Source organism: Oncorhynchus mykiss, chromosome 6, assembly GCF_057628025.1.
Source record: "Oncorhynchus mykiss isolate SJ-2025 chromosome 6, ASM5762802v1, whole genome shotgun sequence".
Classification (NCBI taxonomy): Eukaryota; Metazoa; Chordata; class Actinopteri; order Salmoniformes; family Salmonidae; genus Oncorhynchus; species Oncorhynchus mykiss.
Window position 1 is genome coordinate 57,542,731 of NC_143027.1, and position 19,045 is coordinate 57,561,775.

The window sequence follows — 19,045 nt, forward strand, 5'->3', positions numbered from 1 at the left end:
TGCATTTTATTTCAGATGTTCCCATTTGGGGAAGTCAACAAAAAAAAGCATCTTTATTTGAATCAGTCAGAGTTAATACAAGCACCTGACTGCTTCGACAAGGCGATGACATTTGTCAGCTCAGTGTGGCCCAAAGTTACCACGCATCCCTTTGAAGTTGTAGCATGATCACGTAAATAACAAATCCCTTTGAATTAAACATTACATGCACATTTTCAATAAAACTTCCATCTTAAACTCAACAAGGAGAGCCTCCATTCCAGATATTCTGAAACATTGTATATATTGGCAATAGGTGACATAAGATTCAGTCTCCCATCACAGAAAGAGGAACTGGGCAATCTGGTTTGTTCCTGGATTTAGGTGAAACGGCTCCATTTAATTAACCTGCAGTACAGTTTTACAAATGTCTATTAAAAGGAAGCTCTTCACATTTCCAATCAAAGCAGTTTTATCTTTACTTGATGACAGGTAAAAAAAAAAAAAAGTATAGTAAACAAGTGCATACAAAGGATTAGATGCCAGCGATCCACCCCCATTCAGGCAATGTCAATTTATATAATTACAATTAGATTCTATGCAGGTAGTTCAAGACTTCAAAAAAATCTCTTCTGGTCGATTGCATACGTCTTCCCCACAGGCAGCTTCCGGAAAAATAAACTGTTGCCTCTGCTCATGTTTCCCTATAAATAGAGAGGAAAGACGAAACAGGCACAACTTATACATCATTCACCAACTTAGAAACACTTAACCAAGGATCTTGTTCTTTGTGTAGCATTAACATTTTGAAAGCAGCAACCTACCTCTAGGCTCAGGTGCCTCCAGCAGTCCACCCAGGTTGGATATATAGAAGCATAGGGAGGGAGACCGCCAGCCAGCCTGTAAAAGACAGGAGTGCTTATGTGGAAAGCCAGCCTTAGTTTTTAAAGGTCAATGGTCTCAAGCAAGAATTTTGCTAGGACTGTCAGGGTGGTCTGAGTGAGGGATCTATTTAGACAAGCCTAATGAGAGAGATATGTAACCTGAAAACTAGCTGTCATTGGCAGAGAGGTTTGAAACTGGATGGGCGATATGGCCAAAAAGTTAAATAAGCTTTGTTGTACAATTAAATCATACACTGCATTTCAAACAGTCAACAATAATTAAATGAATTCAGGGCTTGTGAAATGATAAAATTATACCTAGGCTAAAATAAGCCTTCCATAACCATAGACCCACTAATAATATAATCTAGTTCAACCTGCTTTTTAAAAATAATTATAGATCTGGTGTTCAACTGAGTATTAAAATGCCCTTTTTGTTCATTTAACCAGAACCACACATAATGCACATTCACTAATGACTAACATCTTGTAGCAGGCTTGCGAGACAATTAACACAGGTCTCAATTAGAGGTTGATCGATTAATTAGGGCCGATTTCAAGTTTGCATAACATTCAGTAATCTGCATTTTTGGACACCGATTATGGCCGATTACATTGCACACCACGAGGAGACTGCGTGGCAGGCTGACTACCGGTTATGCGAGTGCAGCAAGGAGCTAAGGTGCTAGCTAGCATTAAACTTATCTTAATGATATTACTAGCTTGTCCTGCGTTGCATATAATCGATGCGGTGCCTGTTAATTTATCATTGAATCACAACCTACTTTGCCAGACGGGAGATTTAACAAGCACATTCGCGAAAAAAAAAGCTGCCGTTGCACCTATGTACCTAACCATAAACATCAATGCCTTTCCTAAAATCAATACAAAACCTGCATATTTAGTTACCGTTTCCTGCTAACATGAATTTATTTTAACTAGGCAAATTGTGTCACTTCTCTTGCGTTCTGTGCAAGCAAAGTCAGGGTATATGCAGCAGTTTGGACCGCCTGGCTCGTTGCGAACTGTGCGAAGACCATTTCTTCCTAACAAAGACCGTAATTTACTCAATTCTGCCAAAACAGGCTGAAATATCAGGTGTTCTTTTCCACCAGTTCGTACACTAAAATGGCATAATTCTTCACAGTATTATTCCAACCTCAATGTGGAAAAATATATCAAACACTGGGCCTTTAAACCAGCAACGTTTTGTTTAAGACGGGTTAAGATCCAAATGTGTACCTGCACAGAACTAGTTCAGGAAAAACAATTAGGAAATAAAAGGCTTACTCAAATGGCATGAAAACCGATGATGCAAATGCACGCATTGCAACTTGACATCTTTCAAAGCGTTCTACATTTTGTAAATAAACTAAAACCAATAAGATTAAAAACATCCAAACACAGCTACTTACCCGCAGTCATTGACAGCCATGAGGTTTGACACCAAAACAAAGGGGTATGTGAGCATACTGGCGAAGAACTGGAACACAAGAGGGTGAAATTACAGAACTAAAACAGTCCAACAAAATTGACAGAACATGAACAACCAAAGCAATACATTAACATTTTAGTCATTTAGTAGACGCTCTTATAAAGAACGACTTACTGTAGTGAGTGCATACATGTATTTAATTAATTATGTACTGGTCCCCCGTGGGAAGTGAACTCACAACCCTGGCAATCGCCATGTTCCATTAACAGCCACACTGGACTCCAATAAAAATCCCATCAACTGTTTATTATTTAAAACATGTTTTACACTTACCCCAGTCACAGCCTGAGAGCAGTTCTTTATTTCTCCTGTGTGACTCATCTGTGAGAAAAGGATGAAAAAAATAAAAATGTCATAATTCACATACCCATGCATTCTACACTGACATACAAATGCACTTCAGTACAGGGTATTTTTTTATGTGAGGGCCACATCTACTAGGCCCAATGCAGCCAAAAACGTGATTTTTCTACGTTAAAAAAATATACATAGAATACCAAACTATGAGGTTGGAATAATACTGTGAAAATGATGATGCCCTTTTATTTTAGTGTAAGAGCAATTTGAAAAGGCCACCTGAATGGTGTTTTGGGCTGCCTGGTGACATCACCAGGTGGTAAATTAGTTAGACCAATAACGAGTTCCAAACCTTTCAGCCAATAACGGATAGTTTTCAGTTTCCCACTCAGGCCACTCCTAGACAGTCCTAGCAAATCTGTTGCTTGAGAAAATGCTCTTTGCTAAGAAGCTATTTGCTAAGAAGCTTAGGTACTTAATTGTTACCCAGAAGCAATTTGAGATGGAGATAAAGACAGCTGCATTGGACCTGTAAACAAGTGGCAAAATCCCAAATCCATCTGACTTACTGAGTCATCAATGGCGTATGTGTTGATGAGGTGGGCAAGCATGTTGCAGATCCACAGAGAGAGCACGTCACCCAGCAAACGAGGAATAAGGCCCCTGCACGAGAGCACAGCTATTAGTCGGCGGTTAAGACGACAAGGAAAGAGAAGACATGGCACAGACATCCAGAGGAAACGGCATTCAGAAAACAAAACATTTGCAAGATTCTGGAGCAAGCATAAACCTACTTCTAAAAATAACTTTAAAAATATTGACTGAATTTACTGAGGTCAAATGTATTCTAGTAATTTAGCAAGTCAAGAGTAAAGGATGCCCTTGATGAGACATTGGTCATGTAGCCAAAGGGAGATCATACTTACGCAAAGAATCCCAGAACTCCTTCATTCTTGTAGACAGTGACGATGGAATCAAACACTCCACTGCAAGACAACAAGAAACATTTGTAATATTCAGTATTACATGGCTATAAATCGTATAAACACATATTGAATTTAGGTTAAGAGAAACTCACCTGTACTTGGTTTCTCTACCGATAAACTGGACCATGCATCTCAAGGTGATCACTTTGGTACAAACAGAAAATAACCATTAAGAACCCAGTATCCATGCAGTAGTCATTATCCTATGAGAAACCGCATTTAGGGCAAAGGATAACAAGACAAAAAGTTGCGACACAAACAGTACAATTACCATGGAAGGGGTGCGTGACGATCGTGGCACAGGAGCGGGCTATCATCTCTTTGGTTGTCTGTGGTAAAAGAAAAACAGAAAGAATGGTGATGCAGAATTTAGGAAGAAATGAGAATCCAACTTGGACAGCTTAAGCTGGGGATAAATCCCCTGACACCAAGAGCCATCTGCGCACCAGATATGAACTTACCCGCGTACGGTGAAAAAAAACCAACACAGCCAAGCGATTAGACATGCTCAGATGATGTCCACGGCAATAAGCCACAACTCAATTTATAGATTACGGTCTGTTCAACGCACATCTAACAGAACTGTGAAACAAATCTGAATATTGATTGGAACAAATTTGACACGCCCAAGATCAAAGCCAATAACATGCTAAAAAACAAACATCTGTCAAACCATCTGCTTTACGGGATAAATTAATACATACCTCATTCACAACATGCTGTAAAGATCCCTCTTCAGCTTTCTGACTGGTTCCAGACACCTAAAAAGGATTGTAAAACTGACCATAAATATCTACAACCTGCATTTAAAAAGATAAGTTTAATTTAATAAAATAAATAAGAGTCAATTATACAATTAACCCATAACCAGGCCAAAAATATTTACCTCATATTTGCCTGCATCCTGGCATCTCTGTAAAAGACAACAGTGATTAGTTCAACAGGGATCCAGTTTCATAATGGTGTCGACACTTTGCCATCCAGAGCATTTGTCAGTTCATGAATTTAGAAACAAATAGCATTTGTCAAACTCACCATCCTAAAACAGTGAAAGGCCAATCCAGCTCAAGTCACAGAGTCAATTCCCAAGCCAGTATATAGCTTATTCTCTGACGAGCACGACTTTCCACACAGAATGTGATCACATTTAGGGATTGAGGCTAGACTACTGCTGAGGTCTGAAAACGGCAGATAACATTTATTTAGGAAGCTACACTAAGCCAGCGTGTTAGTTAGACCCACCTGCAAGACTCTGCTGTGTACGAGGGTGCCGATGGTCCCTGCACAGAGCCGGGGGGCTAGGCCATTAAAGAGACCTGCCTTGCCATCAATCTTTATGATGTGCTTCGCTAAAAGACAGAAATTACAGGATCAAAGAACAGACACATAGAAAATCAACACGTTCATTGGCCTGTCCGTACCATACAGTCTGACCAGTCTTATTTCCAGTTGCCTACTAGTTGGAGTTTAACGTCAAGTTTAAATCAATCACTATTAGTGATGTGCAGGTTGACCGATAACCCGCAGTCCCTGCAGTTATATCGGCAGGGTGGGCTGGTTTAGGGTCATGAAATAGTCTGGATGAAGCCCAGGTTGAAATAAGACCAAACAATACTTAAAAATGATATAAAATGTTTAACTCTTGAGCAATAATATCTAAAAAGGCAAAATATTTTTTCCTCCCTTCATTATTTTAAGCTATCTGGCGTTAGCTTGTAAGCCAATAAGCTTTGGGCCATAACTGTACACCCGCCAAATAGCCGACACGCCAATAGTCAAATGCTTTTACGAACAGGCAGAAAGAGTTAACGTGGATCCACGGAGGCAAAAAGGACAATGTCAGAGTTGAATTCAATAAGAGAAAAGCTGCAAAATGGAGAGTTGAAAATGAAGAGAAGGGAGGGCCAGAAAAGTAAATGTTTGGGAAAGATTTGGCGAAGTGGTAAAAGAGGATAATATGTTGTGTGATATGACTGTGAGGTGTTATACTAAATTGGACAGTCAAGGCGGGGACTTCAAATAGACCAATTGCACATCAAGGGAACTGTAGCCTACTGTTCTGATGGGTTAAATGAAAACTGAAATCTGGACACTGACTGTAGGTCTATAACCTCTCACATAGCCTTAATATTAACTCCTGCAGAATTAATCATTTCTTGCAGTAAAATAATACACCAACGTTCTGGTGAGCAAGGGCATATTTAGTCTTCTAGGACAATATAAGTGACAGAAGATAAGCTGCATGCATCTTAATTATAAGCACCAACATCCCCCCCCCCCCCCCCCCCCCCATGTCAAAAAATAGTTTGCCGTCTTACTGTAGTCTACAGTGCATTTTATATATTATGCTTGAGCCGAAAGTGTGTTCGGGGGCTCTGTATGGAGGTTGACACGCAATTGTGGAGCCTCCGGAGGCATGCAGAGGCAAAATTGAGATCTGTACCAAAATGTTGTAACAACACGGAGGGCTCTGTATAGCTCTGGATTGACATGATTGGTTGATGGTAGGTGGGGGTGAAACAGAAACTCACTTCCTTGCGCTGCGCCATGAAGTGCAAGTAGTACACTACATGACCAAAAGTACGTAGACACCTGCTCGGCCAACATCTCATTGCACAATTATGTGCATTAATTTGGAGTTAGTCCCCCCTTTTCTGCTATAACAGCCTCCACTCTTCTGGGAAGACTTTCCACCAGATCTTGGAGCATTGCAGCGGGGACTTGCATTCATTCAGCCACAAGCGCATTAGTGAAGTTGGATATTGATCTGGGGCGATTAGGCCTGGCTCGCAGTCAGCTTTCCAATTCATCCCAAAGGTGTTTGATGGGGTTGAGGTCAGGGCTCTGTGCACTCCAGACAAGCTCTTCCGCAACAAACTCAAACCATTTCTGTAGGGAGCTCACTTTGTGCATGGGGGCATTGTCATGCTGAAACAGGAAAGGGCAACCGCCAAACTGTTGCCACAAAGTTAGAAGCACCGATTCATCTAAAATGGTATGCTGTAGCGTTAAGACATCCCTTCACTGGAAGGAACTAAGGGGCCTAGCCCAAACGATGAAACACAGGACCAGACTATCATTCCTCTAACAAACTTTACAATTGGCACTATGCAGGTAACCTTCTCCTGGCATTTGCTAAACCCAGATTTGTCCGTCGGACTGCCAGATGGTGAAGTGTGATTCATCACTCCAGAGAATGCATTTACACTGCTCCAGAGTCCAATGGCGGCGAGATTACAACACTCCAGCAGACGCATGGTGATCTTAGGTTTGTGAGCGTCTGCTCGGCCATGGCAACCCATTTCATGAAGCTCCCGACAAATAGTTATTGTTCTGACGTTGCTTCCAGACGCAGTTTGAAACTTGGTAGTGAGTGTTGCAACCGAGGAAAGACTATTTTTACGCTCTTCAGCACTAGGGTGGTCCCGTTCTGTGAGCTTGTGTGGCCTACCACTTCGCAGCTGAGCCGTTGTTGCAACCTAGAAGTTTCCACTTCACTATAACAGCACTTACAGTTGACCGGGGAAGCTCTAGTAGGGCAGAAATTTGACTAACTGAATTGTTGGAAAGGTGGCATCTTATGACAGTACCATGTTGAAAGTCACTGAGCTCTTTAGTAGGGCCATTCTACTGCCAATGTTTGTCTATGGAGATTGCATGGCTGTGTGCTCGATGTTATATACTTGTCAGCAACGGGTGTGGCTGAAATAGCCGAATCCACTCATTTGAAGGGGTGTCCACATACTTTTGTTATTTATAGTGTATGAATGCCCCGACTTCTTTAGAAGCAGTATCCCCGTAAATGCTGCATGGCCAATGCAGACATTGGATTGACAATGCAGCGCATTTTAGGATCGGTTGGGGGCCTCAACCCATATAGTTGGGTGGATGGGTTATTAGCAATTGCAGGCGGGTATGGGAGAACAAACAGCTGACCCAAACACCACTAAATCACTAGTACCATCAAGGAACAATGACCGATTGAACCAGTCGAGCGTAATCTTAAATGAATGGTCTTAAATATTAGGTCTGCATAGCTGCGTCTGACTTTGGGATCAGAATTTACACGTGCTGCGCTAAACAAAAATAAGACTAGTCGTAGCTAAGCCAGGTGTAAGCATTGCACATTCATGAGATTTGATGATTGATAATGATGGTTGCTAGGCAGTGCACTTTACTAGGCGGTTATCATCCTCATGGCATGTTCCATCACTTCGCAAAGCCCACCAGTATGCATGCAAGTTTTATTAACCACAACTGGAAGGATCAATCGATAATTACCTCGGAAATGAATATCACTGAATGATGAAAACACTGGAATAAAGTAGACTAATGCCATTAATTTGCTCTTCACTCAAGTAGTAGCCGAGGCTATATCCCAACTAAAAGCCCTGGGCAGAATCACATTGATTATCATGTAACTGAATCTCAGTCTGTATATTTTGTTATTTGATCTCTGGCTGGCAAATAAGTGGAGGTAGCAGCTCATCTATTAGTTTGCTAATATCTGCTCAGACACATTTAACATGCTATAATGTGGCATAAATCAAGTGTATTATCAGAGTTTCTAAACGCAGAGGCTCATCATTGCGAGACTTCTGGGAACGTTTGCGGAACAGACCAGGCCAGTGTTCAGGGATTGAAAGGTCAGAGAGAAGTGAAAAATTCTTCCTTAGTAGTAAAATTTCCTCAATCTAAAAGACAGCCTAGATTCGAGAAAATGTCTTAGGTAGTTGAACATGCTATTACTTCAACCTAGTGAAAGTGACAAACTGACACGTTATCATTTTCGTCAAAAACAACTTCATATCGAAGGAGTGCCTTTGATAAGACGGCTTACACATGCACATTTCAGGTCGGGACGACCTTTAGACCTGATTACGTGTTTCTAGGCATAAGCTTAGCTAGCCAACATTGCCTACAAGTGCAGTCAAGGATTTCTAATGGAGAAGCAGTTTTAGCCTAGGGCTTGGCGGTATACCATGTTTTACGATATACCGGTATTGATGCATGGTTTGGGTTTTACTTTACCTTCTAAGAGTATTTGAATGTTTGGTTTGTTAAAATGTGATACGATGTGTGTAACGTCCATTTTTACAGTTTACTTCGCTACCCTCTCGCTCTATTGCCTTCTTTCCACACAGACCTAGCCCCGACCGCTGTCAGCAAGGAGCACATTTGGTGTTCCTCTACCATGACACTTGTGTTCAGTCTTTGCATGGTCAATGCAGCACATAAAACAATGTTGTTCTTAATATAAATTCACTAGCGTTATATACAGTGGGGCAAAAAAGTATTTAGTCAGCCACCAATTGTGCAAGTTCTCCCACTTAAAGATGAGAGAGGACTGTAATTTTCATCATAGGTACACTTCAACTATGGCAGACAAAATGAAAAAAAAAAAAAAAAAGAAATCCAGAAAATCACATTGTAGGATTTTTAATGAATTTATTTGCAAATTATGGTGGAAAATAAGTATTTGGTCAATAACAAAAGTTTCTCAATAATTTGTTATATACCCTTTGTTGGTAATGACAGAGGTCAAACGTTTTCTGTAAGTCTTCACAAGGTTTTCACACACTGTTGCTGGAATTTTGGCCCGTTCCTCCATGCAGATCTCCTCTAGAGCAGTGATGTTTTGGGGCTGTTGCTGGGCAACACAGACTTTCAACTCCCTTCCAAAGACTGTCTATGGGGTTGAGATCTGGAGACTGGCTAGGCCACTCCAGGACCTTGAAATGCTTCTTACAAAGCCCCTCCTTCGTTGCCCGGGCGGTGTGTTTGGGATTAGTGTCATGCTGAAAGACCCAGCCACGTTTCATCTTCAATGCCCTTGCTGATGGAAGGAGGTTTTCACTCAAAATCTCACGATACATGGCCCCATTCATTCCTTCCTTTACACGGATGAGTCGTCCTGGTCCCTTTGCAGAAAAACAGCCCCAGAGCATGATGTTTCCACCCCCATGCTTTACAGTAGGTATGGTGTTCTTTGGATGCAACTCAGCATTCTTTGTCCTCCAAACACGACGACTTGAGTTTACCAAAAAGTTATATTTTGGTTTCATCTGACATTCTCCCAATCTTCTTCTGGATCATCCAAATGCTCTCTAGCAAACTTCAGACGGGCCTGGACATGTACTGGCTTAAGCAGGGGGACACGTCTGACACTGCAGGATTTGAGTCCCTGGCGGCGTAGTGTGTTACCGATGGTAGGCTTGTTACTTTGGTCCCAGCTCTCTGCAGGTCATTCACTAGGTCCCCCCGTGAGGTTCTGGGATTTTTGCTCACCGTTCTTGTGATCATTTTGACCCCACGGGGTGAGATCTTGCGTGGAGCCCCAGATCGAGGGAGATTATCAGTGGTCTTATATGTCTTCCATTTCCTAATAATTGCTCCCACAGTTGATTTCTTCAAACCAAGCTGCTTACCCATTGCAGATTCAGTCTTCCCAGCCTGGTGCAGGTCTACAATTTTGTTTCTGGTGTCCTTTGACAGCTCTTTGGTCTTAGCCATAGTGGAGTTTGGAGTGTGACTAAGGTTGTGGACAGGTGTCTTTTATACCGATAACAAGTTCAAACAGGTGCCATTAATACAGGTAACGAGTGGAGGACAGAGGAGCCTCTTAAAGAAGAAATTACAGGTCTGTGAGAGCCAGAAATCTTGCTTGTTTGTAGGTGACCAAATACTTATTTTCCACCATCATTTGCAAATAAATTCATTAATCCTACAATGTGATTTTCTGGATTTTTTTTCTCATTTTGTCTGTCATAGTTGATGTGTACCTATGATAAATTACAGGCCTCATCTTTTTAAGTGGGACAACTTGCACAATTGGTGGCTGACTAAATACTTTTTTGTCCCACTGTAATTACACTATTAGTTTGTGTTTCTTACATCTGCAACCAGCTAGTTTGTATTTTCTTAATAAATTGGGCCTAAATCTCATTAGCCGCTAATGCTAATCGCTAGCAAGCTAATAAAATGTACCGAGTCAGGACAACCGTAACTAGCTATACAGCCTAATAATACCAGAGATGGTGTAGACCTACAGTACCAGTCAAAAGTTGACACCTACTCATTTAAGGTTATTTTTTTTTTTTTACTATTTTTCAACATTGTAGAAAAATAGTGTAGACATCAAAACCATTTAATAACATATGGAATCATGTAGTAAAATTAAACAAATCAAATTATATTTTATATTTGAGATTCTTCAAAGTAGCCACCCTTTGCCTTGATGACAGCTTTGCACACTCTTGGCATTCTCTCAACCAGCTTCATGTGGCAGTCACCTGGAATGCATTACAATTAACAGGTGTGCAACCTGTTGTTAGCAAAACAATGTTTGCAAAATTAAGTAGTTAAGCGAAAACTTTCAATGTAGCCAAAGATTAGTGTCCCCTAATAAAAACACTTGTCAACACGTCGGTTCCTTTAATATTTATTTTTAAATTTAACCTTCATTTAACAAGGTACGTCAGTTATGAACAAATTCTTATTTACAGTGACAGAATGTTTTTATTTATTTAACTAGGAAAGTCAATTAAGAACAACATTTTATTTTCAATGGCAGCCTACCGGGGAAGTGGGTTAACTGCCTTGTTCAGGGGCAGAACGACAGATTTTTAACCTTGTCAGCTCGGAATTCGATCCAGCAACCTTTCGGTTACTGGCCCAACACTGTAACCACAAGGCTACTTGCCACTATTTGGTAATAGACCAAGTCCATATTATGACAAGAACAGCTCAAATAAGCAAAGAGAAACGACAGTCCATCACAGTCCAAGACATGAAGGTCAGTCAATACAGAAAATGTAAAGAACTTTGAAAATATCTTCATGTGCAATCGCTATAAACCATCAAGTGCTATGATGAAACTGGCTCTCATGAGGACCGCCACAGGAAAGGAAGACCCAAAGGATAAGTTCATTAGTTAACTGTACCACAGATTGCAGCCCAAATAAATGGTTCAGAGTTCAGTAACAGACATCTCAACATCAACTGTTCAGAGGAGGCTTGAATCAGACCTTCATGGTCGAATTGCTGCAAAGAAACCACGACTAATGGACCAACAAGAAGAGACTTGCTTGGGCCAAGAAACACGAGTAATGGACATTAGACCGGTGGAAATCTGTCCTTTGGTCTGATAAGTCCAAATTTGAAGCATGGAGGAGCAGGTGTGAAGGTGTGGGGGCGCTTTGCTGGTGACACTGGTTGATTTATTTAGACATCAAGGCACACTTAACCAGCATGGCTACCACAGCATTCTGCAGCAATACGCCATCCCATCAGGTTGGCGCTTAGTGGGACTACCATTTGTTTCTTCACAGGACAATGACCCACAACACACCTCCAGGATGTGTAAGGGCTATTTGACCAAGAAGGAGAGTGATGGAGTGCTGCATCAGATGACCTGGCCTCCACAATATCCTGACCTCAACCCAATTGAGATGGTTTGGGATGAGTTGGACCGCAGAGTGAAGTAAAAGCAGCCAACAAGTGCTCAGCATGTGGGAACTCCTTCAAGACTGTTGGAAAAGCATTCCTCATGAAGCTGGTTGAGAGAATGCCAAGAGTGTGCCAAGCTGTCATCAAGGCAAAGTGTGGCTACTTTGAAGAAAATATTTTTTGTGGTTATGACATGATTCCATGTGTTATTTCATAGTTTTGATTTCTTCACTATTATTCTACAATGTAGAAAATAGTATAAATAAAGAAAAACCCTTGAATGAGTAGGTCTCCAAACTTTTGACTGGTACTGTACATCTGCATGTTTTTTGTGAAGCAGTAGCTTCTAAATCAAAGAGGAATACACAAAGCAACAATATGTAAGCAAAATTAAGTAGTTAAGCGAGAACATTCAATGTAGCCAAAGATTAGTGTCCCCTAGGAAACACTTGTCAACACGTCTGTTCCTTTAATATTTATTTTTAAAATTTAACCTTAATTTAACTAGGTATGTCAGTTATGAGCAAATTCTTATTTACAGTGACGGCCTACCAAAAGGCAAACGGCCTCCTGCGGGGACGGGGGCTAGGATTAAAAGTAAATATAGGACAAAACACACATCGACAAGAGAGACAACACTACATAAAGAGAGACCTAAGACAACATAGCAAGGCAGCAACACATGACAACACAGCACGGTAGCAACACAAAACACGGTACAAACATTATTGGGAACAGACAACAGCACAAAGGACAGGAAGGTAGAGACAACAATACATCACACAAAGCAGCCACAACTGTCAGTAAGTGTCCATGATTTAGTATTTGAATGAAGAGATAAAACTGTCCGGTTTGAGTGTTTGTATCCTGTATTTGTTGTTATATCAAACATAGAATATAATTGTGGGCACTTTGAATACTAAGTATAGAATTGTAATAATCATTCAATTTCCATGACTGTTTTACTCTAAATCACAAGTCAAATCGCAATTGCAACATTTGGTTAAAAATAAGGCCTAAATTGTTTGCACATATAGTGCAGCCCTATGTGGCACTGTGGAAATTATCTCAAATGAGTGCAGGAAATGCAGAACCTCTACGTGATCGGTGTCCCTCCACCGGGACGGTTGGGCTAACGTAGTTGAGCTAACGTAGGCTAATGCGATTAGCAAGAGGTTGTAAGTAACAAGAACGTTTCCCAGGACATAGATATATCTGATATGGACAGAAAGCTTAAATTATTGTTGATTTAACTGCACTGTCCAATTTACAGTAGCCATTACAGTGAAATACCATGCTATTGTTTGAGGAGAGTGCACAGTTATGAACTTGAAAATGTATTAATAAACCAATTAGGCACATTTGGTAGTATTGATTTAACATGTTTTTTTTTTTTTACCCCCTTTTCTCCCCAATTTCGTGGTATCCAATTGTTAGTAGTTACTATCTTGTCTCATCGCTACAACTCCCGTACGGGCTCGGGAGAGACAAAGGTCGAAAGCCATGCGTCCCCCAAAACACAACCAAGCCGCACTGCTTCTTAACACAGCGCGCATCCAACCCACACCAATGTGTCAGAGGAAACACTGTGCACCTGGCTAGCGTGCACTGCGCCCGCCACAGGAGTCGCTGGTGCGCGATGAGACAAGGATATCCTTACCGGCCAAACCTTCCCTACCCGGACGAAGCTAGGCCAATTGTGCATCGCCCCACAGACCTCTCGGTCACGGTCGGCTGCAACAGAGCCTGGGCTCGAACCCAGGGTCTTTGGTGGCACAGCTAGCACTGCAATGCAGTGCCCTAGACCACTCCATTGATATAACATTTTGAACCGAAATACAATGGTTCATTGAATCAGTCTAATAGTTTGCACATACACTACTGCCATCTAATGGACCAAATCTAAATTGCACCTAACCTGGAATATTATATTTTGGCTTTTCCCTTGCATTTCAAAGTTGCATGTTTTTTTCTTTGTATTATCTTTTACCAGGTCTAATGTGTTATATTCTCCTACATTAATTTCACATTTCCACAAACTTCAAAGTCTATCCTTTCAAATAGTATCCAGAATATGCATATCCTTGCTTCAGGTCTTAGGCTACAGGCAGTTAGACTTCTTTATGTAATTTTACCCATTGTAATCAATTAGAATGTAGGTGTTGCCACCGTAGGGTCAGTCACACACTACTCAAAGCAAATGTTGAACTTTTATTATTCACAAACATTTAAATACCATTATATGATATTTTGGCCATATCGCCCAGCCCTATCTTAATACTGTACTGTCTTTGGTATTATTTTGCTATTGAATCGCGCATAGGCACCTCGAAAAGCAGTTATGAAATATTAACATGAGACTCACATCCTATTGGGAAAAAAAGTATATCATTTTCTGTGCATATCATGAATTATAGTCGCAATTCAACGCCCTACGCCTGCTCCCCTACTAGGCGTAGCTCCAGGTGGGGTAGCCCGTAGTTACGACCCACTTACAACTAACTGGTGCATCCAGACCGATGCTAATTGAAAACTAGCTAGCCATTTTGCAAGTGGGTAGACTGGAATTTAGGTCTCACCATAGGCAAACAATCCAGGCAGCTGGTACACTTGTCTACCAAACAGGTTTCTTCCAAGGGAGGGAGGGAGAGGTTCATGGCCAACCTGAAAAGGAGTACATGAGCAATTGCCACTTATTAGGTAATGACATAATATATTGACGTGAACGCCAGTATAAGGCTAAGTGCTAGTCAATTCTAGTTAGGGCTAGTACCATTTCATACGCTAACTAGATTAACAATATGCAACATTTGTTTTACTTTCTTTGCAGACATTTGACACAGTACAATTGTAATCCATTTTATGATAACAGCGCACACAGTTATGATCCAGCGAAATACCCTGTCCTTTTATAACCTTAGCTAGCTAGTTCGCGTTACACGGGTGAGTGGGCCAAAGGGCGCCCATTGTGTCCTGAACGTTTAAAACGTGACTTAGCTAGTTACGTTAGCCAGTCGTTATTCTCATGGTATTTATAATGTCGCACAAATTAACATGATAGCTGGCTAAATAGGGGCATATCTAGTTTGGAATTGTTTATCAAATGTTGGTAAAGGGTAGATTGTTTTGTTACATTTTAGCTAACCCTAACCTAATTCTCCCAACCGGTTACTTTGATTCTCATAACCTGATGCTTAAAGTACATTTTGACAAAAGCTGTAAACCTTTTAGACATAACCGCTAAATAGAAATAATTGTATAACAAGGTAATTGTTTATCTGCGGCAAAATGTAGAAACCTACTTCCTTAGTCAGCTAACAAGCTAGCTTAGCTCTTCGACCTTTTCGTGACGTCTACCCCCTAGCTACTAATTTTAGCTAGTTATAAAAACATACTGATTGAAACGATAAGTTAACTGCTGTTTATGTAATATTTTACTGATATCAGCTTGAATTTATCGGCTGTGTGGAGTATGGAAAGTTCAACACCGGAATGTAACGTGAGTTCTATTTAGCTAGCTAGTCGTTACGGCTGTTGTGGCAGCTAACTACAGTAGCCTGTCAGTTACAGAAACGGTCGCGGAGTAAAGATAGCTGGATCAAAACATTCTGGTCAGTTATGTTTGTTTAATCACAATATATATCTTACCTGAACTAGAACTTTGATGTACATGAGGGGGTGGGAAAGGACCGTTAATCCTGACCCCAGAAGTACTTGGCCACACGTGTCCGCCATGTTGGAGCAAACTGACAGGATTCTTCTCCTCCCACCAGCCGGGAAGAGAAGAAGGAAGCTTCAGTAGGTTAGCCACTCAACTCACGTGACACCGGAGAGACCGCCCCGGACCGGACAGACTGCAGATTCTTCAGATGACTTTGGCCAAGACTTCATAGGACCCGACTGTGCTAGAGTATAGACGTTTGAAATCATTTGTTTTCATCCTCTGAAAGATTAGTGGTTATATCAATTTAGTGCATAAACATACATTTTTAGTAGGCTTAGACACGTGCGGGAAGTGTTATGCTCTTAGCATCTTGAGGTGAAAAGAAGACCATGAATATAAAAGTAAGTGCACCCACCGTCAGCCCTGCAGCTCTGCAGTAGCCAAGCCGACCTTCGACCAGACCAGAGTTGACCCATTGACCAGACCAGCCGCCCTTCGACCATTGACCAGACCAGCACTGAGCCACCCAACCAGACCAGCGTTGACCAGCCGACCAGACCAATTGACTGACCAGCTGACCGTCGACCAGACCAGCTGACCGTCGACCAGACTAGCGTTGACCAGCCGACCAGACCAGCGTTGACCTGACGACCAGACCAGCACTAAGCCACCCAACCAGACCGTCGAGCAGACCAGTGTTGACCAAACTAGCACTGAGCCACCCAACTAGACCAGTGTTGACCAAACTAGCACTAAGCCACCCAACTAGACCAGTATTGACCAGCCGACCACTGACCAGACCAGTTGACTGACCAGCTGACCGTCGACCAGACCAGCGTTGACCAGCTGACCGTCGACCAGACTAGCGTTGACCAGCTGACCAGACCAGCGTTGACCTGTCGACCAGACCAGCACTGAGACATGTGAGGTTCTGTGTTATACACTATAGCCCTTACCATATCATATGTGATGGAATATTATTTGCTGTTGGCTTGTGTGGGTATATGTGTATGCAACATAGCTGACTTGAGACATTGTTAACAGTTTCAGGGCCATGGGTCTTTCTCGTGATGGAAAAATACAGAATAACATGAAGACAGGAACTGTGCAATGAGTTGTGAGGGCACATTCAGAACGTAGTGTTGCGGGAACAAATTGTATTTTGTTAGATAACAGGAGCCAGGTGTGAGATAACTGTATTGATTGTGTGAGCGCATAGATATTCTACACAACTACAACGACTGACCGCTGAAGCGCCTAGGAGGCTGGGACCAGCCTGTGCGCCAACAATCAACGATTGGGTGTGGGCTAAACTCACCCAGCCTGTCTCTACTCTTGACAGGCCGGCTCAGAAGCAGGAACTACTTCTGTCATCAGAGTATATTATAATATCTTTGTCAGGAACAAGTCAGTTCTCTGTTTGCCCTGCGAGGTGTGACAGAGAGCCCGTATATACAAAAATTGCATTTACCACTTTTTGCTTAGCTAATAAAAAATACATAGCATACAATGCGGTGACTCATTGTCATATTTATCCTGATACCAGATTCGATTGACGCAACCCTAACAGACACCTGACAAGACCAGCGCTAAGCCACCCAACCAGACTGTCGAGCAGACCAGCGTTGACCAAACTAGCACTGAGCCACCCGACAAGACCAGAGCTGAACCACCTGACCAGACCAGTCTGGACCAGACCAGCATTAACCACCTGTTGACCAGACCAGTGCTGACCAGCATTGACCTGCTCACAGTGATAAAGAACTCGCTACTTAAATGAAGAAGACAAATCAATCTTTGCCAGCATAGATGGGTGAATTTGGCTTCAATAAGATGTGCAAGTGACGTCATCCTACATCATACCTCCGGGTCCTGTCCCTTAATCTTTTGAATAGGCTTGATGATTATATCATAATATTTTTGAAAACGCTGTAATTTATTAAGATGTATACAGTTGAAGTCAGAATTTTACATACACCTTAGCCAAATACATTTAAACTCAGTTTTTCACAATTCCTGGCATTTAATCAGAGTAAAAATTCCCTGTCTAAGGTCAGTTAGGATCACCACTTTATTTTAAGAATGTGAAATTTCAGAATAATAGTAGAGAGAATGATTTATTTCAGCTTTTATTTCTTTCATCACATTCCCAGTGGGTCAGAAGTTTACATACAGTGGGGCAAAAAAATATTTAGTCAGCCACCAATTGTGCAAGTTTTCCCACTTAAAAAGATGAGAGAGGCCTGTAATTTTCATCATAGGTACACTTCAACTATGACAGACAAAATGAGAAAAAAAATCCAGAAAATCACATTGTAGGATTTTTAATGAATTTATTTGCAAATTATGGTGGAAAATAAGTATTTGGTCAATAACAAAAGTTTATCTCAATACTTTGTTATATACCCTTTGTTGGCTATGATAGAGGTCAAATGTTTTCTGTAAGTCTTCACAAGGTTTTCACACACTGCTGCTGGTATTTTGGCCCATTCCTCCATGCAGATCTCCTCTAGAGCAGTGATGTTTTGGGGCTGTTGCTGTACACTCAATTATTATTTGGTAGCATTGCCTTTAAATTGTTTAACTTGGGTCAAATGTTTCTGGTAGCCTTACGCAAGCTTCCCACAATAAGTTGGGTGAATTTTGGCCCATTCCTCCTGACAGAGCTGGTGTAACGGACCAGGTTTGTAGGCCTCCTTGCTCGCACACGCTTTTTCAGTTCTGCCCACAAATGTTATATAGGATTGAGGTCAGGGCTTTGTGATGGCCACTCCAATACCTTGACTTTGTTGTCCTTAAGCCATTTTGCCACAACTTTGGAAGTATGCTTGGGGTCATTGTTCATTTGGAAGACCCATTTGCGACCAAGCTTTAACTTCATGTCTGATGTCTTAAGATGTTGCTTCAATATATCCACATAATTGTCCTTCGTTATGATGCCATCTATTTTGTGAAGTGCACCAGTCCCTCCTGCAGCAAGGCACCCTCACAACATGATGCTGCCACCCCCATTCTTCACGGGATGGTGTTCTTCGGCTTGCAAGCTTCCCACTTTTTCCTCCAAACATAACGATGAACATTATGACCAAACAGTTCCATTTTTGTTTCATCAGACCAGGGGACATTTCTCCAAAAAGTATGATCTTTGTCCTCATGTGCAGTTGCAAACCGTAAACTGGCTTTTTTATGGAGGTTTTGGAGCAGTTTCATCCTTGCTGAGCGGCCTTTCAGGTTATGTTGATATAGGACTCGTTTTACTGTGGATACTTTTGTACCTGTTTCCTTCAGCATT

The 19,045-nt window shown here is 41.5% G+C and overlaps 1 protein-coding gene across 1 annotated transcript; it reads right to left on the reverse strand.

Moving 5' to 3' along the window:
- Window positions 1-4: 4 nt before the first annotated feature.
- On the reverse strand, window positions 5-15,989 carry mtch2 (mitochondrial carrier homolog 2). Its single transcript, XM_021607000.3, has 13 exons — window positions 15,738-15,989; window positions 14,669-14,753; window positions 4,884-4,990; window positions 4,528-4,554; window positions 4,346-4,402; window positions 3,913-3,970; window positions 3,734-3,785; window positions 3,582-3,641; window positions 3,225-3,318; window positions 2,632-2,679; window positions 2,279-2,346; window positions 804-879; window positions 5-683 (listed from the first exon to the last, which is right to left on the reverse strand). The coding sequence occupies exons 1-13, from the start codon at window positions 15,822-15,824 to the stop codon at window positions 597-599; spliced, it is 906 nt and encodes a 301-aa protein (XP_021462675.1). The 5' UTR covers window positions 15,825-15,989; the 3' UTR covers window positions 5-596.
- Between the last annotated feature and the right edge of the window lie 3,056 nt (window positions 15,990-19,045).